At 46.1% G+C, this 11,009-nt stretch overlaps 1 protein-coding gene across 1 annotated transcript; it reads left to right on the top strand.

Annotated features, from left to right (window-relative positions):
- The first annotated feature begins 5,888 nt into the window (after positions 1 to 5,888).
- Positions 5,889 to 10,621, top strand: irg1l (immunoresponsive gene 1, like). Its single transcript, XM_030766805.1, has 6 exons — positions 5,889 to 5,906; positions 6,492 to 6,555; positions 6,850 to 7,037; positions 7,686 to 7,778; positions 8,442 to 8,647; positions 9,694 to 10,621. The coding sequence occupies exons 1-6, from the start codon at positions 5,889 to 5,891 to the stop codon at positions 10,619 to 10,621; spliced, it is 1,497 nt and encodes a 498-aa protein (XP_030622665.1).
- The last annotated feature ends 388 nt before the right edge of the window (positions 10,622 to 11,009 follow it).

Genomic DNA, 11,009 nt, shown 5'->3' with positions numbered 1-11,009 from the left:
CTGAGACCAGTAAACGCTGAATAAATAGTAGAGGAGAAAGTTCTGGAGGCCGGAATGTCCTGAGATGAATGTGTGGTTTTCTGAAGGCGTGCTGGATCCTTACAGCATGCTGTTTTTCACCCTCTCGAATATTTGCCTCACCTTAACGGCAGGGACACAACCTTCTCGCAGAATAGTTATGGTACCTGAATACAAATATCATGTTTCATGTCAGTGTTGCTGATTACATAACTCCGTGGACAAATATCCATTGATTTTTTGTGTTTAGGTTCGGGTCTTCTGATATCTCAGTGGTTTTTAATATACTTACCTTCATCAATTTTCAAACAGTTCACCACGGTTGAGGCCACCAGTTCATTGGATTCACCATCACACAGGACTCCTTGAATCTTGTGGCCAAGACGACTGTGGGAAGAAAGTCCTCATTAAAGCGTGCAGTGGAGTGATCTCATGACATCCAAACAGATATTCATTATTGCTTTAATATAAAACGACACGAGAGGAGGAGAGAGGCATCAGCGTTATTGCGTATTACGTTTCCATTTTATAAACTAATGATTGGCAGTCTGAACGATCAGCCTGGAATGGAACACTTCCTCCAGAGGTTTTGCTCTGCTTATAAAACAAGAGGATCAAATTGCGAGTGACTGCAGACTCCTCTCTGAGTCTGTGGTTGTTCTGTCTGCATATTTAAACAGGCATAGAGAGCAAGACTGGTTACAGTCTAAAAACAAATTATTTCAATGGAATTAACTTCTTAAACACCAAACAGTCATGTATCATTTGCAATTACGATGTCATTTGTACACTGTACATAAGAATACCGCAGTGAAACTCACTTGATGACCATGTCATGGTGAGTGCTGTCAGGTTCACCACTGGGGTTTGCAGACGTGATGGCCAAGGGCCCGGTGATGTTACAGAGATGTGCTGTGACCGTGTGATCCGGGACACGGATCATGATGCTGTCCTTGGTGCCCACGCGGTCATAGGCAGGTCCCACACCTGAACACGACATGATCATTAACACTCAGAGACAAGGAAGCTTGACAATTAAAGGGTAAATTATTAACCGTGGGCTTGTTCCTCATACCTAGCTTAAACAGCCATTCACCCTTTGGAACTATGCAGCTAATACCCCCAGGGTAAACATTTCTCATGAACTCCCACAGCAGGGGGCTGAACGGAGGCTTGGCTGCGACCAACTGCTCCACGTTGGAGATACAGATACAGATGGGCTTTTCCGCAGGACGGTCCTGTTGCAAGTCAAACAGTTAATAGGCCACTTAAGTCAAGTTAATAGATGATAATAACTTATCTAAAACAAATAAAAGCGTATCTACTGTACACATTTGTCTAACATTCCTTTTAGCTAAAGCAGAGCGAAGCGGGCATTGCCTCTGCCTTACTTTGATGTTGTAGATCTTCTCTATTGCAGTGGGGTTCTTGCAGGAAGCAGCCAAAGCGTAAACGGTGTCAGTCGGAATGCCACACACACCGCTGTTCTCCAGCAACTTCGCAATCTTCAGCAGTCCACTTGTCCCACGAGAATAAGCAACGGGGCAAGGGAGCGTAGGAGCAGATTCCTTTCTCTTGTTGTCCTACAATGAATTATTCATACAGTTTTTTAGATGCAACATTTTATGTCATTCTTATCATCCCGAAATCAGTCAGTAACACCAACGGAACCTACCTTGATCAGTGCAGGTCCAACAGGAAGCAAGGTCTTGGCAAAAATACAGTTGACCAGCGAGGCGAGAGTCCCATAGAGACAAATAATGGAGAACACTGCCAGCATTGCAACTGAGAGAGAAAAAAAATGAAACATGATAAATCAAGTGACAGCTGAAGTCAGAAATGCTCCATGATAAGGAATCTCTGAATCGTAGTCACTTACTTTCCAGCTGGTAGGGCAGTTTTTCAAGGGTGGAGAGGAGAAAACACACCACTACAACTTCCATGATGGTAGTCAGTGCTAGCAGAACAAGATTCCCATAAGCAGCTGTGACCAAAGGAAAAGAGAAGAAATGTCATTATTCTTCAGCCAGATAAAACTTGCTTTTATGAAAGAATCTTTTTTTAGTGCTGACTTAATTGCCCTGTTTTTTTTTTTTTGTTTTTTTGTTTTTTTTTAACTTAGGTTAGTCTTACCAATTAGCATTATGAAGCCATTGATGACCAGGAATGCTACTGCTCCAGCTGCAAAACCATTTGCTGAATCTTTTGATATCTGTCCTGAAATGTAAGGGCAATTGGTTAGTTGAGACCATGGTAGAACGGATATAAATTATAACATCATGTGTTGTCATATTTAAGTGACCACATACCTGCGAACCTGAACCAACTCCAGGTTGCCCAAATGACCGCATAGAAGGAGGGGATGACTGAGCCGAATCTCTGACCACCTGTCACCTGCAGCCGACTGACGTAGGCCTGGACGATTGCCCCTGGGATTAGCACCCATGGAACAGTGAGGTCTAGGAAGGCACTCTGTGGCTGGCTGTTATGAATGGCTGAAAGAGCTGCCAGGCCATTAGTGATGTAGAACAGGGCATCGGGAAGTTTCGCAACCTTGCCCTGCTGGGTCTGCTCTGGCTGTGACCTGTTACAGCAGCCTAGGCCACTCTGGAGACGATCAGAGGAGAGGGGCTGGGGTCCGACGGGGATGAGAGATTTTTCGGCGATGGTGTTGATGAGGCGTGCAAAGGTGCCATACAGCGAGAGGGCCGTGAATAGAGAACAAGACACACCAAAGAAGATGTAGTAACTGCTGAGAGGGATCTGGGAGATGGTTGAAATGGTCAGCAGGATGAAGAACAGGTTGTGAAGCAGCTCCAGTGTGTCCGTGTTCAAACTGGCAATGCACAGAACCAGGGCCGCGGCTAGGAAAAACCAGTCACCCACCATCGCCTGCCTTCCCACTGCCGCTTGATCTCTGCCGGTCACCTCAGACACCACATACTCTTCCCAGGTCTTGACCAGCCAGTAGGTGCAGTGTAGGCCGAACTTCGTGGCGTGGTAGCAGTCCTGGCGCAGGTAAGCGTAGTAACTGGACAAGAGCTGCGCAGCTGAGTTGATGGAAATCCATATGGCACTCACGGTGATGGAGGGGAAGTAGCCGAAGGCGTAGAAAGCAAAGATGAAGGGTGAAATGGTGTCACAGAAGAATCCCAGGGCCATGGGTTCAGCATACTTGGTGTTCTTCTTCTTCTCTTGGCCCAGGCTCTGGGAGCTGCTGGCGTTGGTTGTGCCCAGGAGAAGCACGTTGAAGAGGGGATTGCCAAAGCCCTTGAGGACGTAGCGCTGGGCCAGGCCTTTGATGAGCAGCGCCGCAGAGCCATAAATGGCAAAGAGCAGGATCAGGAGCTCCAGGACTCCTGAGACCACCAGAGCCCAGCTGGCAACCAGCCCAACAGCCTCAAACACCAGCGTGAGAGTGATGGCTCCAAAGACGAAGGGCATTATGTAATTGACTGTGGCCGAGCAGAAGGCCAGTAAGAAGGAGAGAAGGATGTAGGGGACCAGCCCAGCAATGGCAGACTCACTAATATATTGAGAAGTCTCATTCGTGGTGGAGTTTAGGAAAAGGGTGTCCATAGTGACATTGTTTAAAGTGGAGGCATTAATGATAGTGTTGAGTTGGCTGGCACCCAGGAAGATCCTTGTGGCTCCGTAGCTGCCCCACAGGGCCGCATAGCCAACGAATGACGTGCCGCTCAGGTGGTCGTATTTACGGAAGGACAGCAAACCGGCGAGCAGCTGACACGCTCCACCGATGAGAATGAGATGCACGCCTACACGCCACACACAAGTAAATGCAGTGCACGGGGAAGTGAGTGAGGGATGTCGTAAAGAACCTTACGTAATGTTTTATGAGTCTAGAAAGTGTGTCAACATGATTCTAGGTCTCACAGTGACTAATGAGGAATACGATTGTACAATCATCAATCATGGCATTCTGTGTGAAATAACAATATATCTATCTAATTCTGAAAACGCTGGAGGCATCTTTACCTGCGAGAATGTTTTCCACACCTCCAGCAGCAATGTCGGTGCGAGCAGCATGGAAGTTCTGCAGTAGAACAAGGAACGCACTGATGCCGTTAGCAAGCAGTCCAAGCACTCCCGGCTCTCCATAGAAACTGGCAGGGAAATCACCTGAAGATGCCATTACAGTATCTGCCCTCAGTGGTCAGTACTGGAATATGAGATCAGAGAAGTTTGGTTAGTAAGTGAACGGAGGTGGTTAAGAGAATGTTTAGAGATAAGACATGGGTGACAGCTGCTGATATTGACTGAAGTGTTTTACTGAGGTTTAACAAAGCATGAACCTGCATTTAACACATTCCTATCTAGAATCCTATCTAGAAGGAAATTCACCTCTTGTATTTCACTGATCACTCATCCGTACATAACACAAGAATTTACTGAAAGACTCACACCCTCTAAACATACATTTTCTCTCAAATACAGGTGACATGTATGTACACAAATTAATATGCATAATGATATGATAGTAATATAATGTATAATAATATGTTATAATATGTTAACAACATCTTTAATACTATGACTACTACTACTACTACTAATAATAATAAAAAATAATAAGAATAGTAACAACAACAAAAATAATAATAATAATAATAATAAAAATAATAAAAATAATGATAATAATATTTTTATAAGATTATTGATGTTCACTAAGCATGTTTACACACATTTAATTGAAGCAAATGTTTAATCTGATTTTTTGACACCAAAAACATTTACACTAATCTCCACCTTCTCTCTCTCTCTCTCTCCCTCTCTCTCTCCCCTCTCTCTCTCCCTCTCCTTGCTCTAGTACTCTGACGAGCGTGTTTTGTTTCATTTCCCCTCTGCAGTCTGAGACAGCAGGTGCTGTTTGAGTGAGCAGGACTCTGACTGAGCTGACACTGTACGACTGGCCCAGCGGCTCCCCCCAGAGGCCATCGCCAGAACTGTGTCCATCTCTAATGACTCTCAAGTTCTCGCAGTGTCTGTGGGACAGGTCTGTGTATCGGACACTAGCTACTAGTCCTGCAACGACCAGCACTTTAATAGAAGACACAGGACAGACCTTAGAGCTAAGAGAAGGCATTTTAACAACACCCAAAGACGGACCCAGGAATCCTTTATGCTGGACCCAAGAACGATTCACACTGGACCCAAGACTTTTCCTCTCTGGATTTTCAGTAAGTAAACTCTAACAGTCTAATCACATCAGACAACATCTCCTGGAGACTTTTACCACTGTATTCTTTTGTACTCTGACAGAATTTACCATTCTAACACTGAATTTAACATCCAATACATACATTCTGTTTTCTGTGTACTTATACACTAACCACTACACACAAACACTACAACACTAACACTGGACTTCAGACAGGTAAAAACCAAAGGGACATACCTGGTGAAGATGTTTGATGTGAAGAAATTGATTGGACTGGAGGGATGCTCAAAGTTTATAGGAGACGTCTTGAACTGAAGTAGGCGGAGCCCCAAAATACCCAACCAACCCAATATTACCCCATGAGAGATGACATCACTGCCCCTCACCTAAAACATAATCAGTTTCCTATTCCCATGATGAGAAATCCCACCCACTGGGCTAAAAAAAGAATACTTTGGAAGTTCCTGCCCTGCTTTCTTCAGGGAACAATCACATCAGTTTGAGAGACTGTATATAAAGAGGAGATGCGGACTCACCTGGACAACAACAGCATCTTCAGTCAACACACTCTCACTCAGAGCCTGATCAGAGAGCAGACAGACAGGAGAGGACGCCACTTCAGACAGCAGCGAGCCCATCATCTTATTTCTTATTTCTTATTTCAAAGCTAAACTGACCATACAGCGACATAATGCTCTCAAAAGTACAGGTATATATATATCATTTATATATTTTTTTTAATTCTGTGTGTGTGTGTGTGTGTGTGTGTGTGTGTGTGTGTGTGTGTGTGTGTGTGTGTGTGTAACTAATATAACCATACCTAAAGAGGAGAATGTAATTTTCTGTCATTTCTGAATGATGCTCACAAAGACAACTGTTTAGACAATTCTGACTTTTAAATCATGTAATTTCGAGATTGTTATGTGGAGAGGAAACTCCAAACATTCTTTCAGAGAGAAGCAGCGAGTATGTGTTTATAAGTGTGCCAAGTGTGCCGCTGTGTTTCATTACATACTTGAGAAACCTGCTGAGTAGAGCAATGAGTTATTCAGTGCCTCAGGCAGTCTTATTAAAACACTCAGGGAGAGAAAGGACTAAGATCGTGGAATCCGCTCTTTGGTCTTAAATGATGACATCTATAGTGTAGAGGTTCTTCATTTATTTAGTGATTAACTCCATGGGACCAATCCCAGGCTTAATGGACAGAGTATCAGTATAATGACATAATGTATCAGTGTGATGTCTGGATTATTTATTTATTGTATTTATTGTATTTATTTTTGTTTTGGTTCAGAGATCTCTTAGACCCTTGTCAGCCCTGTGTGTCACTCGAGCAGTGCATAAGTCTGCATTGGATGGTGAGTTTATCTGACCACACAGTCACTGTCCTCTCAGACACACACCCTCTCCTGTCTGTACCTCTCTTCATCCTTACGACTGTGCATTCTTTCACAACAGTCGCTGAAAAAATAGAAGGAAGTAGTTTGATTGTTTCCCCTTACATATCGCTGCACGATGATAAACCTTAACCTTACGGAAGGAGCGTCATTTTTGCCACTGAAACGTTCGTTTGCCAAAAAGCAAAGATCACCAGTTAAGATTTAAACATTCTCCTTCCTCCACCACCCTACCCCCCCCCCACCCCCCATTAGTGATGGAGCGGCCTTCCTCTGAGGAGACGGTGACGAACAGCTTCGGCCGGTTCATCCAGAGCGTGCAGCCCCGACATCTCTCCCAGACGGTTCTGAGGAGGAGCAAGCGCATGGTGCTGGACAGTATCGGTGTGGGTCTACTGGGCAGCACCACCGAGGTCTTCGACTTGGCCCTCCAGCACTGCCAGGTCAGAGAGTCGTGCCAAACGACCGCACGCACGCTCCCGCTCTGCCAACACACAGCTAATACGACTCAGCATAACACTGGTCACAGTGAGAACACGCACAGTCGTGTGTCACGTAAACATACAGGCTAACATGATTATATTACACTTGTGCATGTATGTATTGATTCATTTATAGAATTATACATTTCTAGAACGGTTTCTGACTTTCAGTCATCAGTCGACTGGAATGTCTGTGTGTACGGTTACCTGATTTACATAAACAGATTAAATTGTCTGTTTTTCCCCTGTTCTAAAAACACCCTGTTAACGTCAAGATTTTTTTTGGGAGACTCACAAAGAGAGTTATTCAGAGCTGTGTGTTTGATTGATGGTCCAACTTTTAGAGAGTACACTTCATGGCCCTGCAAACTTTAATGCGTCTGTGTGCAAAGCTGTCTCGAGTTCTCTTTCCTTTTTTTTACTCTGTGCACGTGTGTGTGTGTGTGTGTGTGTGTGTGTGTGCACGTGTGTGTGTGTGTGTGTGTGTGTGCGCGCGCGCGTGTGTGTGTGTGCACAGGGCAGGCATGTGTCTGCCTCTGGTGTCTCTAGACTGTGTTGTTGGCTGTGTCTGGACTATTTGATCATGTGATCCTTTCCTTTTTGCCTCAGCATATGTATGCTCCTGACGACATCAGCTCCGTCTACGGGCGACCCGGCACAAAACTATCCCCAACCTTGGCAGCCTTCGTGAACGGAGTGGCGGTGAGTCCGCATGTCGTCTGGGGCTGACTGGTAAAAACCATGTGTTGATGAGCAGATGGTCTCCATCACTCAGCTCTGGACAGGCAAAATCTGACTAAACCTGCCTAGAGTTTCCAGAGTCTGAAAACAGAAGTTCTAACAGTAAACACTCGGGTCGGCACAACTGAAATGAAGAAGCGCTTACAATGTAGCATTAACATTCACTGTCTTGGCATGTGAACGTTTAGTACTGAAAGTGAAAAACAAATTTAACAAGCAGAGAGGCCTCAGTAGGGTGGGGTCACACTGACGGTCTGTGGAAATACCCACACTGTTGAGAGAAGCTGTCCTCTGAGCCCATCCACGTCTGTGTAACACTCTGTTCCTCCTGGCCTCTGTGTTTGTCATTTCAAAGCTGGACAAACGCTGGGCCTGGGGTTGGTGCAGCTCATATTTTCCTGCAGTGAAACATTGTCCTATTTCGGTGTTATTTGTAGACACAGTCAGACAGCCGAGGGCCACAGGCCCGGAACAGTTCCGTCAGTAATGCTGAGGAACACCGAGCAGACCACGGTTCAGAATAGCAGAGGGCCACGGCCGTGTTGACACTGGGAACAGAGACTGTGTAAATGCTGTAGAAGGCCTTGTCCCAGACTCTGTTTGAAGTTGCTGGTTTCCTCACAGGCTCACTCCATGGACTTTGACGACACCTGGCACCCGGCAACCCACCCGTCTGGAGCCGTGCTGCCCGCTCTCCTGGCCATCAGCGACATGCTGCCTAGCAACAGCAAGCCGAGCGGACTCGACTTCCTCGTGGCGTTCAACGTGGGTATCGAGGTCCAGGGGCGGCTGATGAGGTTCTCCAATGAAGCCCATAACATCCCCAAAAGGTGAATTTCCCTTTTCCACACTGTCAGACATCATGGAACCTACTAAGCACATGGTGAAACACTGTACTGGGAACAGGGCATCTCTGTTTTCTATTATAGCCATGTAATCATTTTTCTAAATACAGTCATGTTGTGAGAGCATTCTCAGTAGAACTGTCTTTATAGACAGAGGCTGCCAACAGCTTGGGTTCACTCCACACTCACACACAGGACTGGGTGAGGCCCAGACCTACAGATTTAGAAAAGAGAGGAAATCATTAAGAGCAGTCCTTCAGACTGGTGTTTATACAGACTGGTTTTGTTTGTGACGAGCCTCCAGCGCACTCTCCCTCTCTCTCCTCCTTGTTTTGACTCTGAGAAATGAAACGAAAAGTCTCATAATTTGTTATTTCCTCTTTGCTCTCTCAGAACAGACGACACCTTTGTGTTTAGCAAAAACAGGTGTTTTCAGCCACCTGGATAAATTCCCACAAACTCAGCTACTGAACTGGAATGGTAGCTGAGGTGGAAATTCTATCATGTCTTTTGTGGACTGATCATAAGCCCAGTTCACATGGGCTAAAATACGCCTCCAGATTTTCATGCTCAGCAATTATTAGCAATAGCAACATTTCAGTCAAGTGTGAATAGGTCATCTCAGTTACCTTTCACCAAAGACTTTAGCAAAAGTTAGAGGTTAAAAAAAAAACAAAACACAGTACTATTACTGATGTCTGCAGAGAGTTGAACCCTGTAGAGATGTAAAACAGATGTAAATTTAAACAACACGTCTTTCATTATGGTTCTAAACAACAGTGGTTTATAATTATTAACAACAAAATTTCAGTATATTAGCAGATATTACTATCAATTATTAGGACACTGATAAGACCTGTCAAAATTTGGTGAATATTCCTAACTTTATAAGCCATTGTAGGTGGAGTAAAAAGGTTTTACACTGCTGGTTAAAGCTACTGATCAAAACTGTAAAAAAGGAAAAAAAATAAAGGGATGAATCAGGCTGTAGAAACGACAGTGACTCTAAAATAACTCCCTCCCCCACCCAGGTTTCACCCCCCCAGTGTGGTGGGCACTATGGGAAGTGCCGCCGCCTGTTCCCGTCTGCTTTCTCTGGAGCGTGCCCAGTGCAGCCATGCCCTGGCTATTGCCGCGTCTCTGGCCGGTGCCCCCATGGCCAACGCCGCCACGCAGTCCAAACCTCTCCACATCGGCAACGCGTCCCGTCTCGGCCTGGAGGCGGCTCTGCTGGCGTCACGTGGCCTGGAGGCCAGCCCTAAGGTCTTAGATGCAGTTCCAGGTGTGGCTGGGTTCAGTGCATTTTACGAGGACTACGCTCCACAGTCCATGAGTTCTCCGGCTGAGGGGGAGCCCAGGTTTCTGCTGGAGGACCAAGACATTGCTTTCAAACGCTTCCCTGCTCACCTGGGCATGCACTGGGTGGCAGACGCAGCTGCGTCCGTCCACGAAACGCTGGTGGGCGTCACGGCCGGCACCGTCTCCCCGAACTTGGTACGGGACATCCTCCTGAGGGTGCCGCGCTCCAAGTACATCGACCGGCCCTTCCCGGAATCCGAGCACCAGGCACGCCACTCCTTCCAGTTCAACGCCTGCAGCGCCCTGCTGGACGGCGAGGTGACGGTGCAGTCCTTCACCCCCGAGGCCATGGCTCGACCCGATCTCCGAGCGATGCTGTCCCGCGTGAGGGTGGAGCACCCCGGCGACAACCCGGCGAATTTCGACCGCATGTACGGCGAGGTGCAGGTGACGCTGGTCGGCGGGGACGTGCTGGTGGGCCGATGCGACACGTTCTACGGCCACTGGCGAAACCCCCTGACCAATGAGAGCCTGCAAAAGAAGTTTCGCAACAACGCTGGTGCAGTTCTGCCCCCGGACAGGGTGGAGGGGCTCCTGGAGGCTGTGGAGGGACTGGAGCAACTGGACGACTGCAAACCACTATTAGCACAACTGCAGTAGAGAGGAAGACAGTGGTCAGGATCCTACTGTTCATACACTAAGTATGCAGGGGTTGTTTTTAACACAGTCTGAGATAAACTCTAGTGCCTCTCTGGTTCTTATTCGTTACTTCATTATGTGGGGTTGTTATTCTTACATCCTTGTCTTTGACTTTATGTTGACAAAGTGTTCAGTTACTTTCCAAAGAAAGAGTTGTTTATATGGAAAACATTTAGATGAACTATATAGTTTACTGTGAGGTGTAGTTTCACTCTGTAGTCTCAGAGGGCGGGAATTTTACTTAATGATTTTTGTTTGTTCGTTTGTTTCATTTAAGTAGGTTTGTGACACCTAGACTTGACTAGACTTGACTAGACTTGACTAGACTTGACTAGCTTCCCCCAGTCCA

Source organism: Chanos chanos, chromosome 2, assembly GCF_902362185.1.
Source record: "Chanos chanos chromosome 2, fChaCha1.1, whole genome shotgun sequence".
NCBI lineage: Eukaryota > Metazoa > Chordata > Actinopteri > Gonorynchiformes > Chanidae > Chanos > Chanos chanos.
Note: the sequence above shows the minus strand (reverse complement) of the source record. Positions and strands in the feature narration are given on the sequence as shown.